Source organism: Heptranchias perlo, chromosome 25, assembly GCF_035084215.1.
Source record: "Heptranchias perlo isolate sHepPer1 chromosome 25, sHepPer1.hap1, whole genome shotgun sequence".
NCBI lineage: Eukaryota > Metazoa > Chordata > Chondrichthyes > Hexanchiformes > Hexanchidae > Heptranchias > Heptranchias perlo.
In genome coordinates, this window is record NC_090349.1 from 42,734,519 (window position 1) to 42,754,324 (window position 19,806).

The following is a 19,806-nucleotide window of genomic DNA, read 5'->3' on the forward strand; positions in this document are numbered from 1 at the left end:
ATCATTGTTCTTGCTGATAGAGGTTGCAGTGGAGGGAGGTACTGTCAAAGTGACCTTGGTGAGTTGCTACAGTGCATCCTGGAGATTCGGGCACTGTGGCTGCTGTATGCACAGTGATGGAGGGGGTGGCTATTAAACCCAGTGAGAGGGACAGCGGGTCAAATGAACTGCTCCGTCCTGGATAATGCTGAGCTTCTTGAGTGCTGGTGTGGCTGCACCCATTCAAGAGGTGAGCCGCTCATCCTAGAGTACCCAGTCTCTGTCCTGCCCTTGTAGCCACGGTGTTGATATCGGTGGTCTAGTCAGCTTTTCGTCAATGGTGACCCCCAAGACGTTGATGGTGGGGGGGGGGGGGGGGGGGGGAGACTCAGCAATCAGTTGTTGAAGGAAATGGCTGGGCTTTCGCTTGCTCAAGTTGGTCACTATCTGGCAAATATGTGGCACAAACGTTACCTGCCACTTGTCAGGCCAAGCTTGGATGCTATCCAGGTTCTGCTGTAGGCGGACACGGACTCCTCATCAGAGGAGTTGTGAATGGAATTGAACACCATGGAATTGTCAGTAAATAGTCCCACTCCTGATATTATGACAGAGGGAAAGTCATTGATGAAGCAGCTAAAGGTGGTTAGGCTGAGAATGCTGACCGAACAAATATCTGCAGATATGTCCCAGGGCTGAGACAACTAAAACCACCTTCTTTTGCATCAGTTCATCCAGCTACTAAAGGGCAGCTGCTCTGACCTCTATCTGGATAAAAGCTGAGATGAGGTCTGGAGCGGAGTGGTTCAGGTGGGACCCTGAGTGTCAACAAGCAGGTTGTTGGCGAGTAAGTTTTGTTCAACAGCACTAACGATTACTCCTCCCATCACTTTACTGATAATTGGGAGAAGACTGATAGGTTGGTAATTGGTCAGGTTAGATTTATCCTGTTTTTTTGTCGATAGGACATACCTGGACAATCTTCCATATTGTCACTGCCAGTGCCATAGTTGTACTGGAACAGCGTGGCTAACTCTGGTGCACAGATATTTAACACCACAGTCGGATTTTGGCAATGCCTTTGCTGCTTTTTAATGTCATGTGGAGTGAATCAAATCGGTTGGACTCTGGCATCTATGATGTTGGGGACCTTGGGAGAAGGCGGAGTAGGATTGTCTACTCTGCACGTTTGACTGAAGGTACTTGGAAACGCTTTGTACTCACTTGCTGCATTCAACCATAATTGAGGAGGTGGGTACTTATGAAGCCTTCTCCTGTTGGTTCCCTGGTTGTCCATCATTTTCAGTTGGATGTGGTCGAGCTACAGATCTTTGCTCTCATCTATTGGTTGTGGGACTGCTTAGCTCTGTCTACAGGCTGCTACTTTTGGTGTTTTGCATGCAGGTACTGCTGCGTATGAAGAACAGCAACAATAATGTATAACAGAGGAGTGCAGCATCAATTTTGATATTGGGAGGATTCTTACTCCAGTGGACTGCCATGCTCAATCTGTGGGGAGTTCGAACTGCATTGCATAAAATGTTGGATAAGATGCAACTTCACCACAGAGCTGTGCAGAGAAGCATTCCCAGGAACAAAAAAGAGAAATACGGCATCTACGTTTTTGCACATTGCAGAAGTGGTATTTGATTTGGTTCCTCTATCAGTAAGGGAGCCATGCACAATGTTTTAAGTTGTATCAGAAGTCATGATATAGAAGAATGTATCATAGTGAGGAATCATTTAGTTTTGTTTTCCAACATTCTTCCCATCTCTCCTGGAAGCATTGATATTGTTGAAGGGTATGACTGTCCTCTGGTATCTCGCCAAAGTAGCCATTCTTCATGTCTAACCATAGACAACGAGTTTTGGCAGACTATTGAAACATGGGGCCAATTGTGTCCTCATCTGATATTCACACACAAGCAGATTCCAACATTGGGCACTGGATAATGACCGGGAACATAAGAACATATGAAATAGGAGCTGGAGTAGGCCATACGGCCCCTCGAGCCTCTCATCCCAGAGATCAATCGAGTGAACCTTCGTTGCACCGCCTCCAAGGCAAGTATATCCTTCCTTAGGTAAGGAGACTAAAACTCTACACAGTACTCCAGGTGTGGTCTCACCAAAGCCCTATACAATTGGAGCAAGACTTCCATACTCTTGTACTCCAACCTCCTTGCAATAAAGGCCAACATACTATTTGCCTTCCTAATTGCTTGCTGTACCTGCATGTTAACTTTCTGTGTTTCGTGGACAAGGATACCCAAATCCCTTTCAACACCAACATTTAATATTTCTCACCATTTAAAAAATGTTCTGTTTTTCTGTTCTTCCTACCAAAGTGAATAACTTCACATTTCCCCACATTATACTCCATTTGCCACCTTCTTGCCCACTCATTTAACCTGTCTATATCCCTTTGCAGACTCTGTCCTCCTAGCTTTGTATTGTCAGCAAACATGGACACATTACACTCGGTCCCTTCATCTAAGCCATTAATATGGACTGTAAATAGCTGAGGCCCAAGCGCTGATCCTTGCGGCACCCCACTAGTTACAACCTGCTAACCTGAAAATGACCCGTTTATTCCTACTCTCTGTTTTCTGTCCGTTAACCAATCATCTATCCATGCTAATATATTACCCCCAATCCAATGAGCCCTTATCTTGTGCAACAACCTTTTATATGGCACCTTAACTAATGCCTTTTGAAAATCCAAATATACTACATCCACCAGTTCCCCTTTATCTACCCTGCTAGTTACATCCTCAAAAAACGAATAAATTTGTCAAACACTATTTCCCTTTCATAAAACCATGTTGACTCTGTCTAATCACACTGATTTTCTAAGTGCCCTGTTACCACTTCCTTAATAATGGATTTCACCATTTTCCCGACGACTGATGTCAGGCTAACTGGCCTGTAGTTCCCTGTTTTCTCTCACTTTCCTTTCTTGAATAATATGAATCTGGCTGATAAATTTTCACCCTCCCAAGTTTAGAAGTCCAAAGGCCAACTACTACACTACTATCACTGCCTGGATCAGCAAACTCTGCTGATCCAAACCGAGTATCACCCTCAGGATTTTCCTGGTTTATGTGGCTATTCAACAGAGAAGTATATTTATATACTGAGCCACTAGTGGGAAGGGGAGGGGAGAGAGAAGATGGTCTTCACCATCATAATAGAGAAACATAAATTCTGTTCAAGACTTTAACATTTCTACATTAAAATTAAATCTTAGAAAAGAATCCCATACTTAGAGAATACTATGACTTTAGAATTGCTTTGCAGTTCTGCACATTTTCCAATTCTAATCAAAATGTAAAACATTAGTTAAAAGCTGAAAAGTTCTTTATGTATTCAAGGCATTAATGTGAAGAACCAAGTTCAGATTGGTTTAGTACTAAGTTTAAATTGGTAAACGTACCAGGTTTAGTTTTTCTTACTCATCAGCACCATTTAATTCAATTTAACAATTAATGCAGCTTTTTTTAAAAAAACATGCCCGACATGCCAGTTCCTGCCTTCCTACATGGAGACGAATGCTGCAGGTTGATAAAGGTGTCAGTAAACAGTAGATCCGCAGTTCAGTCGGCAGGGCTCACTGTGACAGCAAGGGACAACATTTTTCACTTTTACACTGGAAACACAGCCTAGCACATTGTTGTTTGGTATGACTACCACAGGACATCTGAAGCCTTGCGTTACATATCTAAAATGTGACCTAGCAGCTCTCCGAGGAGTTTTAATAACAGTAGCAGCTTCCCAAGACACTTGCCGCCCACTACCTGCATTGCTTCAGTCTGGCAGGGTATCAGAGTGACACACGTCTTAAGAAGCATGAAGTGTTTACTGCACACAATCCTCACGCTATACATGCACAAAGAATTTTCTAGCTGTACTTGCTGTCAAAACTGTCAAGCCAGCTCCTGCTTTTATCTGCCAGATCCAGTTTGTAGCTGACATTTTTAATAAATACTTTTAGATGCCAAACACATTTGCTGGAAGTCTTTTACAGCTATTTGGTTCACAACGGACAATGAAATTATTAATAACCAATATATTATGCTCATTCGGAATCCCATCAAAAATGTTTCACATCTGAAAGGAAAGGTAGCTTTTTTAATTTGAAAGCTAAATGAACTGTCCAATTGGATTTTGTTAGGTTGATACGTTTTCATGACTGCTTCTGGTTATGAAGCATATTTCACAGCCAAGTAAGTGAACACTCAAATCCGCAGCGTGGGATTTGCATAAATTCACCTTGCTTTAACGAAGCTCTCATTTAACCTGCCATGTTTGACCACTCGTACATTAATCTGCCTTGCACATCTGATGGTGAAATGGCAAACTGTGGGCCGTTATTAAATAAATCTGCAATTAGAAGTGAAATAACTGTCAGACATTCTGTTTGACTGCTTAAACTGTCAGTTAATGATAGCATGTGTGAATAAATGTGAATCTAATACTGTTCTGTGTGGTCAAGCTGCACAATGGAAAATATTCAACAGCCTGCTGCGCGCATCTATGTGGAATAATGAGTACCTGTGATCAAGTTACAATGCTATGCTACCCTGATGGTTTAGTACCACAGATGCATTTGCACGCTAAGTCACATTTATTCACACATCCTAATCCCAGTCCACTTTACCTTCTTGGAAAGTCACTGGTGTTCATCCTATCCTTACGGTTCTAACTATTGCCCAGGTGCCTCAACACTCATATTTTCTCAGGTTATGCTGATATAACTGATGTTAATTCTCAAATTATCACTCCTGTATTGGTGGTCTTACTGCCTGTGTTGCACATCTCTGGATCTCTGCCCTTGAACACTTCAGTGCATCATTTGTCATAGATAGGATCTGGCACTGTGCACTTCTAAACTAGATGCCACTATATGACATCCTACTAAAGCATAATTTGGGCCATCTAGTTTTCTCCTAAATGCTCCACTTGGGATTCAGTTGATGGTTCATCTTTTGACTTCCTCCCCTCCTTCATTTAACTCGGGTTCCCTAGGACACTATTCTTTCCCTCTGTACATCATCTTCATATCAATGATCTCCTCCACTCACCATCCAGCTCTATCAACTCTTTTGCTAATGCTTGCAAATCATATTCATCAACTTCAGATTGATCACAAGCTCCAGTCCCTCTTATGGCACAATGGCTGAATTGTCACGTCCTTATCTAATCAATGGGGCACTGAAAATGTTGTTTCTTAAATTTTTTCAAAAACACTGTATCCTTGGGCTCGATTTTAGGGTCGGGTTTCCTGCGGGGGGGCCCCCGAAAATCCCGATATGAGGTCACGTGACCAGATCGCGCCGCGATCCCGACCACTTCCGGGTTCCCCGATGACGTGCGGGGCTGCGTGCGTGGCCCCCGCTGGTGGGAATCCCGCAGGCAATTAAAGCCAGCGGGGTTCCACTTGAGAGTACTTACCTTGCTTGTTGAGGTCAGTTAATGAGCTGAATCAGCTGTCAAAAGAGGAAGTGTGGGATTTCACCTGCATCGCAGCGTGTTTCCCACACTGGGGGAAACAGTCTCTCTCCAACCAGGCGAGTTGCAGCCAGCAGCCTGTGGCAGGTGCCAAGGTGCACCCCACGGGGGAGAGCCCTCACCCACGCAGGAGGCCACCGCGTCACATAGGGCAACCCCTGCCCCCCACCACCCCCCGCCAAGCCAGAGGACAGACCGACACGAAACCGCAGCCCCAGTCCGAGGAACCACCCACCTACCCTGCACAACCCCTCAGACCAACAACGGCCAGATGGATGGTGCGTGGACACCCTCGGAGGACGAACAGCATGACCAGCCCCAGCAGCCTCGCAGTCCACGCCGTCCGCCGCAGAGACGTGGAGCCCCCCAACACGGGGTTGTTGCACGCCCACCTGCACAGCAGGAGGGAGGGCTACCGCAGAGAGAGACGCATCGCAGAGGGCACTACCCTCGCCACATGGTCCACAGACCGAGGCGAAGCTCCCCGGACCTCTCCGAGCAGCAGTGCACACGGAGGCGGAGATTCGCTCGACATTTAGTCGTGGAGATCTGCAGGCTCTTTCATGCCGAGCTGCTCCTGCCTGGCCCCAGCAACAAGTGCTTACCTGTCGCTGCCAAAGACACCACTGCCCTCCACAACTTCTCCTCTGCATCCTTCCAGGGTGCAGCCGGCTACACCGCCGATGTCTCTCAGTCGTCTGCGCGGAAGAGCCCTGCAAATACACCTGCACCTACTCTGCAGTAACACGATGGGTGGCATCAGTGGTAGGTCCTCATAGTGATACCCAGGAGCGGGCATTATTGGACACAACAGACAGTATTCGCGGAGACATGGCAGTGGTGGTGCCAATATAATGTGTGCTGTTTGTTGCTCTGAAATTCAATATAGGTACCACCCATGGCAAACCCTCCGACACCCTTGTGCACCCACTTCATGCTCACGAAACATTTGCCTTACGCTGCCTACTGCACATATGTGATGCATGCCCTGTGGCTGCAGCACAGGTGGTGGCAGGTTGAGTGAGGCTGGCCGTGAGGGAGATGCACGAGAGGGTGAGTATGGGATAGAGCCATGAGATTGTATGAGGATTGGGTCGCGTGTTAGTGGCAGGATGAGTACTGGCGAGGTGAGTAGGTGGAGGTAAGATGAGGATGGGGTTTGAGTGGGTATGAGGGGTGATGTGACAGAGTAGTGTTGGCGGTGCCGAAGGTGATGTGGGGTTGGGGCAGTGTTGTGGCAGACGGAGTGTAGGGGAAAGACTTCGTGTTCTCACTGTGGCTGACCTACTGAGGTCATTGCAGCGCCTCCTGCACTGTATGCAGGTGGGCGATATGTTGGTTGCGCAGGTGACCCCCTCTGCCACCTCGAGCCAGGCCCTCTTGGTGGCAGAGGCTGGCCGCTTCCTCCCGCCCGCCGGGTGGAAGATCTCTGTCTTCGCCCTCCTCCTCACCCCATCTGATGATACCTGGGGTGAGGCATCATTAAACTGGGAGCAGCCTTCCCCCTGGGCTGCTCCATGCTGCAATTTGTTCCATTGGTTGCAGCATCTGTCAGTGGAGGACTGCCCCTTTAACTAGAGAGCCTCCAGCTGACAGATCGTACTGCGCATGCGCAGCCCGCCCGACACGCAGACCAGCAGCGTGGACCCCGGAGGAGCAGGTAATTGATTCCTATTAGTGTGTTGCCTGCTACGATCGCGCGGGCAACCCACTAATTTCACGCTCCCGAAACCCAACCCGCCGGAAACCCGCAGGCCTGGTAAAATCGAGCCCCTTATGTCTCTTGCAAATCTAACCAACAACTACCACCTCTTACCTTTAATAGATGACGAACTAAGGGTGGAACTACTAAAATTTTTGGAGTCACTATCTCCTCTGACCATGAGTAGAACTCCCACTCTCGCCATTGTTCAAACTGTCTTCAAGAAGCTCCAAGTTCCTCTTTGATATCAGACATATCTTTCCCTCTCAACAACTTTTAATTTTCTATAAAGGTTAAGCATGTCCATATCTTGGGAGGCTCTTTCAGCACCTCTCTTATATTACTGGGCACACTACGAGAAAAATCTCATCTGATGTGTGATCCCACCCTCACACCTAGCAACTAACACCTCTTCATTGTAACCCTTCTTATCTTTCTGTACACTATTGATAATACTATAGTCAGTCCTTCTCTGAAAATTCTTCCCTCATTCTTCTAAGCTGCAAAGATGTCATCCTACAAGTCTCCCTCCTCTCTACATTCCCACTGTGATGAAATAACACAGTTGCCGACTCTAAATCATTCTTTCCCAGGACCTCCAAAATGTGGAACTTCATACCTCCCACAGTCTTTCCTCCCTCTTATAATCTAGAAGCTTTTAATACTCAAGTTTGGCATCACCTCACCATACTTCCTGCTTTCTACCTCTTTTACTAATTTCAAACTCGGTGGTGGGCTTCATTATGGTCTTTCACCTTAGGTTCCCAAACAAGAAGCCATATAAACTAGAAGATCCCAGGTTGGCTCCCGATTGGGGGAAGAGTTAGCTGACCTCAGCTATGGTAGCAATAGTTTGACTGAGCATGGTCCTAAATTACTATTACGGGTTTTAAAAAAACATAATCCAACAAAAGTCGTACAGTTTCAGTCTGCTAGTCTGAACACACAACAGGAGAAGTGGCCGTGCACTATTGTAGCAAGTGATGCATTATAAATATCAAACACTTTAATCCACTAATGCAAGGGCATATCAAAAAGACTGGCTGCTTACTTCTGAGGCCGAGAATGCACCACATCCATGAACTCCCTACAAGATGCAAACATTCTTTTGCTCACAAAGCAGCATATAGAAATAGACCTTTCATGCATTTTATTACTTAACAATGGTACACCATCTGTATATTACCAAGAAATTGATGACAGGCATGCTGACTGAAGGAAGAATCCAGACTATGTACTTTCAATTGGCTAAATCTACCCAATTATCAATTCCCAGGAATAATACAGCCAGACTGATTTATTGCTATTCAATCTTACCTCTTTAGTGTGAGATGATGTTGAAAGAACAGCTGACTTCTTGTTCTGTTGTGGACTTCGGTAGTGAATTCGGCATATTGACTGCTCCTGAAGGTTGCGGTAGTTTTCCCGCTGTGAGGTAAGTGGAAACGTGATTTCAAGTGTGTCCTGGGTGTCCTTTGATGTCAATGTGCATTTTTAGGAGCTCTGGTGCTTGCTCTTTTTTTAAAAATGTGTGGAATACATAACTTGATGAAGATGAATGAAAGCAGGGATGTTTTCTTTGAAAATATGTAGAGTTTGAGTGCAGAAATGAAGGCTAGCTATACGTTTGTGTGCACATCAAAATGTTTATATTCATCTAGTGGCAGATTTGCAGTGTATGACGTTTTCATGCAAGGGTATCCTGTTGAAATACCAACTGATATCCATTCAAACCACAGGAATCCAATGGTCTTGTCTAGTTCTAACTGGAATTTTGAAGAGGATAAGTATTTTGATCAAATTGCTCATCATGTTGTGTAATATTTAGCAATATGTTTCAATAGAATATTACAGGAAACGATATGGAATGGAAGCAAGTTAATGGATACAAGATCCTTCCATTCTCAAAGAGCCAAAAGCAATTGGTGGGCACAGATGATGGTCACAGTAACATTGTTTTAAATAATCATTTCTAGCCTTCCTATATTACTTGAACACTATTTATAGGCTATTAAACAAGTGATTCTCCTACACCCTGGGATAATTTAAGCAAGGACTACCACTCAGCACTCTTTAAATAAATCTGTGGGGAACTCCCTTTATTTTTGTACATAAACTACTTGCAGTAGAACGTGGAATGCTTTAAAGCAATTTTAAAAAGCGAGTATTTACATGCAATAGTCATCATGGAATAGTGTCAACCTTGTCCCTGTGCGCAGGGTAATCCCATATGTCACTTAGCGTTTATATGCAGCTTGGGAATGAAATAAAGGATGGTGTATACCAGTGCTGTCAAAAAGGGGAGGAAAAATGTGCATAGTTAGGCCCCATCATCACAGGCATTACTAACCTGGCTTTGTGCTTTCATTATTCAGTGAATCTGGTATTCACACAATAACACTTTGCAGTCAGGTCTTTAGATGTCTAGCTACTTCCCTTTAAAAGGAAAATCCTGTTCAAGTACTGCATCATTCAAATTCCCAACAGCTCCCGAGTCTGTCTTAAAAGTAGAACGAAGCACTGAATGCCACTTTATAAAAACATACCCTCATCTCTATTCTTGACTTCAAAATCCCTCCACAAAACAATTCCAACGGCCTGTCATTGCCACTGAACACCAAGTGCAGCTTCTTTCTTTTGAAGTGTGTACTTACATCACTAAGCTTGTCTCTGGAGCTGCTCCGCTGTGAACTGTTGGCTTCTCTGACACTGTCATCCTCGCTGTTCCTTCCATTTTGGTTGGAAGAGACCTTCATCTGCATGACAAGAGAGAGAGAGAGAGAGAGAGATGCTTGAGTTATGACAGAGCTGCACTGAAGGGTGATGAATGAACAGCTACTGCTGCAGGCTCAGTGTGTTAAGTTTACTGATGAAAGGTTCTACTACAAAAGCAACATGGCAGCTTTTGACTGCTGATCCTTTTCTGCCTACACAACACAAATACAATCTTCCTCTTGCATAGGACTTAAAATTTGAAATCTAAATACTGAAATAATAGAAGGAATAGAAGAAAGGGTAAAAAAAACAAAATTGCATTTATATAGCACCTCAAGATATCCCAAAATACTTCATATCCAATGAATTATTTTAAGAATCAGTCTGAGAGGCGAGCGTGCTACTAAAGGAGGCAAACTGACAATTTTCCATTAATTGGCACTCTGAATAAAAATGGAACTGAAAAATGATATGAAATTGATATTGATTAATTTAAGAAATAGAAAAATGTTGTGACCATTAGGCACAGCCTGCTGGGGCTTTGTTGGACTTTTGGACATCATTCCCCATGTGGTGGGTTCCCAAACTCAGCCATACCATTGTGGAGAACTGCCACGTGAAGGCAGATATAACCCTTCAGGTGGGGAGGACAAATCAGGAGAGTTATTAATGGGTTGCATAGATCAACCAAAAGGTATGGTGCGAGATGCTGAGACAACTGAGACATGTTGGGGGGGGGGGGCGGTGGTGGTAGAAAAAGAAAGTTAAACCATATTAATTTCTTTATATCCCAAAGCATTTCACATGCAAGGAATTACTTTGAACTGCAGTGTTAAAAAAACAAATACGAAAGCCAATTTGCACACAGCAAGAACCCACGAGCAACAGTTGGACAATTGACCAGTTAATCTGTTTTTGGTGGCATTGGTTGAGGGAAGAATGCGGGTCAAGACACGCAGAGTTTCCTATTACATCCATTGGAACAGGCAAACAGCACTCAACCGAAGCTTGGCACCTCCAACAATGCAGCGCTCTCCCAGTACTGTACTGGAATGTCAGCCTAGATTAAGTGCTTAAATCAGAGTAGAATTTGAACTCACAACCTTCTGACTCAGAGATAACAACGCTACCAACTAAAAGTAATAACTAACAATAGCAAGCACAATAAATAGTGTTGCCCCCCTTTCTAATGAAATATCCAACTGTGGTGTAATACAGTTGATAGTAAACATAAGCTGGGAATTTCCTCAGAGCTGCTGTCGTAACCCTGCCGGAAACCCCATTTACTCCTATAAAACGGGCTTTCGACACGCTTCCAGCAAAGTTACGGGGGCAGAGCGGGAACAGCTCCGAGGAAATTCCTGGGCAGAATTGTGTTGTTGACAAATAACGGAGGTTAGAAGGGTGAGGTAAGAACCACTTGATTTTCTTTACGAAACTATAGAACAGCATGGCTGAGAGCTCATTGACTGTGCAGAGTGGCAGATAAGAACCTCCATTCCACTGCTCCATGATGAGATGGATTAAATGTTCATCTTACTGCGCAACCTGCCACCCCACATATACTGTTTAAAGCTCAAAGGATCAAATGAAGTTAGGAACAGGATGATCCCAGCTGAATACACCTTCCATTTAACTGTGCCTTTCCCCTTTCTTATTTGATATTCCTAATCCTGTTGCTGCTTGAGTTACTTATTTTCTGCTGAAGGTTTGAAAATGCAGTTTAACCTGCATGGACTTCACTCTAATACCCTAGTATAAATTAGCCTCTGTGTAAGGCAGGTCATTTCCCCTGTGAGGCCTAGGAGAACACAGTGCTGTTTAACTCAAATACTCATCAGTGTATTCCATTTTCCCATGCCTGTCACCACAAGCATCCTTCACTTGGGTGTGACTCTTAGACTACTTCATGACCTGCTAACACCTCAGTTTCACACATGTGAATCAGTGTCAGAGTGAAACCAACCCCTAAATTGGGTGTCATTTACATTGACATCTGCAAATTATAATCTACACCAGAGTTTGATTGTACTCAATCTGAAAGCCAGTCTGATCTCAGATGTGAGATAAAACCAGGGCACTGATGTCAGCCTGGGAGCAGATGATAGGACAGTTATAGAGTGAGCCAACTATTCACCCAAATTGGAACATCTCTCTGCAGAATTGCAATCCAATATATGGCCAGGTTGCCAATGTGAGAAGCTCACCTCCGACCAGCGCAGGCAAAGTTGAGTGAAAGGAGCCTTGCAACCTTTTCACTGGTAGGCAGGAGCATGGGCATGGGCTAACTGAGATGGTGCATGTTAATTTGATACTGTTTTAAGTTCAGAAGAAAACTGTGCTTTTGATGTTTTGAAAGCAGAGGAATGAACTGCAGGCTCTGCTTCTGGCATCAAAGCTCTGTATATAATACGTGCAGGGAAGTGAAAAAAGAACAGGTAGAAATAAATACTGTTCCATTTTACCAATCACCGCAAATGATACATTTACTTATCTCACAAAAGTTTGCATCCTTTCCGCAGCCTAAGGACTCAAGTTCACTGCACAAACTTACGAGTCACAAGTAATTATTTTTTAAAAATTGGATTACAAGGTGATCAAGACCACAACACAATATTTGTAGTTCACAGAGGACGTGTGTGAATAGCTGGTGTTACTGCCTTGAATATCCCCCACCTCTCCATTTATTCTATAAATAGGGGCAGCAGCCACCTGGCCACGATTATACCAAAAAGGTTTCCTCCATAAACAAACAGCATATGCACCATTCAAACCCCCACGTGCTGCATACTTAACATTCATTAAATCAACATGCTTTGAATGACTCGGGGAATGTCAGCAATTAACTCCACTGCAATGAACAAGCAGGAGGCGAGAGCGAGGAAAAGAGGGAAAAAAAATCTGTCCAAGTAACACTGACTGTGAGAAGCTGATCAAGAATGCAAATTAGAATGAATGCCGCTGCAATTAACCTATTAGAGTAAGTATCAATTATTAAACACGCTTGTTCCTCTGGCTCTCACTGCTCTGAATTAAGAGGGTCATCAGCTGATTTGACAGATCATGTTCCTTTACACCTGCTGGCTGCCAGCAGGAGTCCACACACCCACTGGCAAGGCAAGCCAACCTGTCTTAATCATTTGTAATTATCCTAACGAGCTCTAGTCATAATTCCGGTAACAGGAGTTGCTGATCAGCTAAACAAATTAGACGATCTAACCTACAATCCGGTCGTCTGTCCCTACCACAGACGCACAGAATCATTTCACACCTGGACCTCGGTTCTCAAACATTCAGTACAGGTTATTAGAAGAAGGGAGCGATATCTCCTGCTAATGTTAACTTGCCCTCTGCACCTGCAACCCTAGTATAGAAGCACCAATCACATTATCTTGATTGCAAACAAAATGATATTCATTAGTAAATAGCTCAACACAGTCACTGATGCCCGCAGACAGCATCATATTTTCTATTCTCATAATAAGATGGAGCTGGGAGGCAACATATACAATGCCTCACAACCTGGCGACTGCTAGAACACATACAACAATGGACAAATTATACTTGGGTGGCAGAAATTTCAATGCTTTAAACAATTGATAGTTAACTGCATACAAACAATGGGGTTCTAGATAACACGGTCTAAATTTTCATACTGAACTGCTGTGAGAGTAATGAATTTGATATGTACTCAGCTAGACCTGGAAGGTCATTACAGGGGAGAAAAACAAACAAAATGGACAATTTTGTTAAAGATGGACATTTTGCTAATTTATATTTCCCCCTCCCCTTCACCAGTTCTAAGCTATCCTGTACTGCACAGTAAAATGTGGGGGGGTGGGGTTGTACACATGACCCACTCCCAGTCCTGTGTCAATAATTAGGTCATCTATTTGTTTCCTACCACGAGCCACACTGAAATCTTAAGGCATTGAGGATTCCATGATGCCACACTCCTGCTCTTTTATTAGCTTCATGTACATGGTGAGGACAAAGAAATCAAACAGGAGCACAGGGAGCAAAATAAAAATGGAGTTTTATTTTTACCTGTGAATCATGATAAAAATTCAAGAGATGAAAACCCCATGAGGGTTGTTTTAAAGTAAAGGAACTAGCCAGCTATCTGATGCGGATCACCATGATTTTTCCTTATATTTGAGGCCTACAAAGTCAATGAGAGAAGACGGCAGTTATCTGTCATGTTCTCTTGTAATCATCTCTTCACTGCTTCACATCTCTCACCAACTGTCAAGGGCCCCTGATATAAGTGGCTTCATCTGAAAAGCTCACAGTTTAATCTCCAAATCGTGCTGGTCCCTCTGTCACATCCTCCTGCCTCAGCTCATAATGGACCTGCACACTTACTTCATTTATTTTTCCTCTAGTGTCATAAAAGCACATTTCTATGCTTTGCTTCGCTTTCAAAGCACACGCACATTCCCCCTCATTATTAATAAATACACTTTCATTTATCAAACGCTCCATTTGAGTGCCACATGGGCCTGGGGCAAAAGGAGACAAATTCTTCCTCTAAGTTGTTATGAAAGGTGTCGCACTGAGCGACCCTAACCCTCATTAACCCAGCTTCTAGTCTGCTTCTACTGGGAACAATGAGGCTCCTCAGCAGCTAAACTAGTAGTGATCTTGTGCCATCTCAATATATTTGTTCATTATCTTCTGCACACACAGAAGCATTTTAAAATGTACTTGGGGCAAGGGCCAAATTGAATCATCTGCCTTAATTTTCCATACGGTGCAAGGCTGCAGCTGCTGTGTGGGCTGTGTATTTTTTTTCTTTTTCTTGATATTAACATTTCCACAGCACTCAATTTCAACAGGGCCATCGCGAACTACAGGGTTATGGCTGCATTCTCCAATATTCCCCAAACTCTGGTGCGTTTAACACAAGTCATCAGCTCTTTTTGTTACCTGAAGAATGTAGAATCTTTCTTTTTTTATCATTTGTATCATTACCTCAAAAAAAAATAGACATGTATCTCTGGTCAATTTAAATTGAAATATTTATAACAATTGATACCGGCAACCTAGTCAAGGAGATTCCAAAAATATGAATATTACCTGAACATCAAGATTATGTTAAAGCCTTCCACTGTCTCCTAATCTGGAATTAACTGAAGAATAACCCAATTACATATGTTTTCACTTTAACCACACTGACCTATATTCTACTACTCTCTGCCTGGAACAGTTCTATTGTGACCTTGTTCCCTGGATTGCACAATGAATAGTAATCTAATCATAGTATCATAAAGTTTAGAAAAGCTATGGAAAAGGACATGGGCCACTCTAAAGTAAAAATACTCAATTGGAGGAGGGCCAATTTCAGTGGGATGAGAACAGATCTGGTCCAGGTAAATTGGAATCAAACATTGTCAGGCAAAACTGTAATTGAACAATACGCGTCCTTTAAGGAGAAGATGGTTCTGGTACAGTCTAGGTACATTCCCACGAGGGGGAAAGGTAGAGCAACCAAAGAGATAGAGAGTAAGATGAAGCAGAAAAAAGGGGCAAATGACAGATGTCAGGTTGATAACACAAGTGAGAAACAGGCTGAATATAGAAAGTTCAGAGGGGAAGTGAAAAAGGAAATAAGAAGGGCAAAGAGTATGAGAATCGACTGGCAGCAAACATAAAAGGGAATCCAAAAGTCTTCTATAGATATGTAAACAGTAAACAGGTAATAAAAGGGGGGAGGGGGCGATCAGGGTCCAAAAAGGAGATCTACTCATGGAGGCAGAGGGCATGGACGAGGTACTAAATGAGTACTTCGTATCTATCTTTACCAAAGAAGATGATGTTGCCAGAATCTCAGTAAATGAAGATGTAAATGAGATATTGGATGGGCTAATAATTGATAAGAGGAGGTACTCGAAAGGCTAGCTATACTTAAAGTCGATAATTCACCCAGTCTGGATGGAATGCATCTTAGGTTACTGAGGGAAGTAAGGGAGGAAATTGCAGAGGTACAGGCCATAATCTTCCAATCATCCTTAGATATGGGGGTAGTGCCAGAGGGCTGGAGAATTGCAAATGTTACACCCTTGTTTAAAAAAGGGTGTAAGGATAAACCCAGCAACTACAGGCCAGTGAGTTTAACTTCGGTGGTGGGGAAACTTTTAGAAACGATAATCCGGGACAGAATTAGCAGTCACTTGGACAAGTGTGGATTGATTAGGGAAAGCCAACATGAATTTGTTAAAGGCAAATCATGTTTAACTAACTTGATAGAGTTTTTTGATGAGGTAACAGAGAGGGTCTACGAGAACAATGCAGTTGATGTGGTGTATATGGACTTTCAAAAGGTGTTCGTTAAAGTGCTGCATAATAGGCTCTTCATCAAGATTGAAGTCCATGGACTAAAGAGTGCAGTAGCAGCATGAATACAAAATTGGCTAAGTAACAGGAAGCAGAGAGTAGTGGTGAACGGTTGTTTTTCGGATTGGAGGGAGGTGTACAGTGGTGTTCCCCAGGGGTCGGTACTAGGACCACTGCTTTTCTTGATATACATTAATGACTTGGACTTTGGTATACAGGGCACAATTTCCAAATGTGCAGATGACACGAACTTGGAAGTGTAGTGAAAAGTGAGGAGGATAGCGATGGACTTCAAGAGGATATAGTCAGCCTGGTGGAATGGGTGGACACGTGGCAGATGAAATTTAACGCAGAAAAATGCAAAGTGATATATTTTGGTAGGAAGAACGAGGAGAGGCAATGTAAACTAGAGGGCACAATTCTAAAAGGGGTACAGGAACAGAGAGATCTGGGGGTATATGTGCACAAATCATTGAAAGTGGCAGGGCAGGTTGAGAAAGAGGTTAAAAAAGCATACGGGATCCTGGACTTTATAAATAGAGGCAGAGAGTACAAAAGCAAGGAAGTCATGATGAACCTTTATAAAACACTGGTTTGACCACAACTGCAGTATTGTGTCCAGTTCTGGGCACCGCACTTTAGGAAAGATGTGAAGGTCTTAGAGAGGGTGCAGAAGAGATTTACTAGAATGATTCCAGGGATGAGGGACTTTAGTTAGGTGAATAGACTGGAGAAGTTGGTATTGTTCTCCTTGGAACAGAGAAGGTTGAGAGGAGATTTGAAAGAGGTATTTAAAATCATGAAGGGTCTAGAGAGAAACTGTTCCCATTGGCGGAAGGGCCAAGAACCAGAGAACATAGATTTAAGGTGATTAACAAAAGAACCAAAGGCGACATGAGGAAAAACTTTTTTTAAAAAAACGCAGCGAGTGGTTAGGATCTGGAATCTACTGCCAGAGTGGGTGATGGAGACAGATTCAATTGTGGCTTTCAAAAGGGAACTGGATAAGTACTTGAAAGGAAAGAAAATTGCTGGGCTATGGGGATAGGGCGGGGGAGTGGGACTAGCTGGATTGCTCTTGCAGAGAGCCGGAATTGATTCGATGGGCCAAACCGCATCCTTCCGTGCTGTAACCTTCCTATGATTCTATAACTGGCCTACCATTTGAAGAATCCATTGATCTCTATCACCATAAAAATTGCAGGATTTTCATAACAGTCGCTCCTGTTCCGATTTTCTCCACTCATTTGAGTCTTCCTATGCCACATGCTACTTCCTGGCTAAAAGGGTGATAGGCAACCGACACCAACCCCCTTTTCAAAGCTGCTCTTGTGGCAATCACAAGGAGAATGACCTGTGTTGAATCACCTGTCCTTGAGGGAAACACTTGACCTCTGCTCAAATCTGAAACTTCCACAACTGAGAAATAATGCTCAGTTAATTTATTAAAAAATTCTATGCCTTGTACACATTATATAGCATTTTAAAAAAATTCTATGCCTTGTACACATTATATAGCATTTTAAAAAAATTCTATGCCTTGTACACATTATATAGCATTTTAAAAAAATTCTATGCCTTGTACATATTATATAGCATTTTGTCACCTGCACTAGGCCAAGGTTACAAAGGCACCAACGGCCTCTAATACTTCCCCAATAGCTTAGTGTCAGTGGCTACTTGACATCACATCCAAGGTTGATCCTGTCCTCATTTAATATTCACGCATTGCAACATGAGTCACTGAATAGTGATCAGCAGCAGGGACTCTGATTTTTCCCTTTAAGTGGGGCACTGAAGAAAAATTTACCACCCCCACTGCTGTTCAGGTATTATCCGACCAGGGATTGAGTGCAACACTCTTCCTGATCGTTATGGTTCAGTACCACACCGGGCAGTGCATTTATATACTGAGCTTTGGGGGATCCTAATCCTTTTTCAACTGAAATCCACATTGCTTTTTAAATGTAACTTTTTTTTTGCAGTGTGAACAATTTTTTTTTGGGGGGTGGGGTAAGAAGAGGAGTTATCAGCAACAGTAGGAAAGAGAAAAATCTAAATGCAGAGATTTTTGCTTTGATGCAAACCAACATTTTACTTTTTGCAGTCCTTGTCCAAGATACAAACTAACATGCAATAGGTCCATGTAGTGCTTATTAATGACTAAAAACACAACTTACACACGACAATGAAAATGCTGTGCCTCAAAGAGGAATTGGCTGCAATACAAACAGGCTTACTTCCTTTGTACAAGCCCCTCTGAAAATAAATCAATCAAATTAGATCCGAAAATAACAGCACAAACTTGCTGACATGCCTGAAACCCATGAATATCAGAGCAAGACATAAATCAGCTAAAGACTTTTTCTGACTTCTAGCTGTAAGCCTCACCCTAATGCATTCCAACTGATTTTATATATGCTTAGTTTTATCTTATAATTAGATCAACTGGGAAAAATATCCTGTGCATCTGTGTGCTTTACATTCACAGTAAGTTGGCAGTTCAGAGGCTACCTATTCCCCAGATTATGTTCAAAACATTTCAACATTGCTTGCTTTTCTACCCTCTTGCTGGGTTTGATGACTTATTGAGCTACAGCTCCTGGGGAACTTGCAGAGTTGCTCTTTTACATAAGCAGCAACTTTGAATTACCAGTTCTTTTTCATTTTCCGAGGCACTGTCGGGTACAGCAAATACATTTTCTGATAATTGCAGTTTTTCCATACCAAATCTGAATCCTTCTCACACAGTGCTTCCCAGAAAATGAAATTCTATTTACCATACTTCCCATTTTGAAACATGTTCAGTCAGAATTGCAACATGTGGTTCAGTTCAGATAAACATGCCTTCTCAATCTTGCAATGAATATCACACAAAAGTTGATTTACATCAAATGACACTCAGCCCACTTTATTATTCAAATTCTTGCCATTATTTTTTAACCATAGCTCCCCCCCACAGGAGTGCTTACCTCCATATGATGTCATCCAGTCAAAGGGGAGAAAGAAGGCATAATGCCAAAGCTGCTTCGTGACCATAAGAGCTTAGCTCTAGCTGGGTAAGGTAGCCTTAACCCGTTTGAATGGCAGCGCACTATATTGTTGAAAGGCAATCTCCCTGACAGACCACCCCAGAACTGATAAATCACAAGTGAGTCTTGCAGATGTTAAACATCACGCAGACCTGGGAATCAAACCCACAACCATCTGGCTTTGTTAATCCACCTGACATCCAGGCAATGTTGATCCAAGCAGTGTCAGGATACAAATAAGCACAATGGGATTCAGCTTAACTCACAACCGTTGATTTTTTTGTTACTCCACCCTCTTGCAGCTATTTATGACTACTTCTGTAATGAACTTCCGAACTATTCAGTGTGTGTGCATGTCAATTACATGTTGTTAAACACAACACAGATTTCTGAGGGAGACTAAAGATTATTTTAATATTGGACACACCATAATCAGAGTACCCCGGTTTACTGTGATTATAGTTTCAGAGTTACACAGTATTTATGATGGGAGAACTGGAGCACCAGTGTGCTGCAACATGAATGGTCGGT

The 19,806-nt window shown here is 43.0% G+C and overlaps 1 protein-coding gene across 20 annotated transcripts in view; it reads right to left on the minus strand.

Annotated features, from left to right (window-relative positions):
- The window catches only part of fbrsl1 (fibrosin-like 1), a 744,900-nt gene that overhangs the window by 320,485 nt on the left and 404,609 nt on the right, over positions 1 to 19,806 (minus strand). For 13 of the 20 annotated variants that reach the window (XM_068006148.1, XM_068006144.1, XM_068006151.1 and 10 more), the window contains 2 exons: positions 9,847 to 9,948; positions 8,510 to 8,620 (listed from right to left, as the gene is read on the minus strand). In XM_068006148.1, coding sequence (XP_067862249.1) covers positions 8,510 to 8,620; positions 9,847 to 9,948 — 213 coding nt within the window. The remainder of the gene's footprint in view (positions 1 to 8,509; positions 8,621 to 9,846; positions 9,949 to 19,806) is intronic. The other 7 variants (XM_068006153.1, XM_068006162.1, XM_068006158.1 and 4 more) reach the window with 1 other exon arrangement.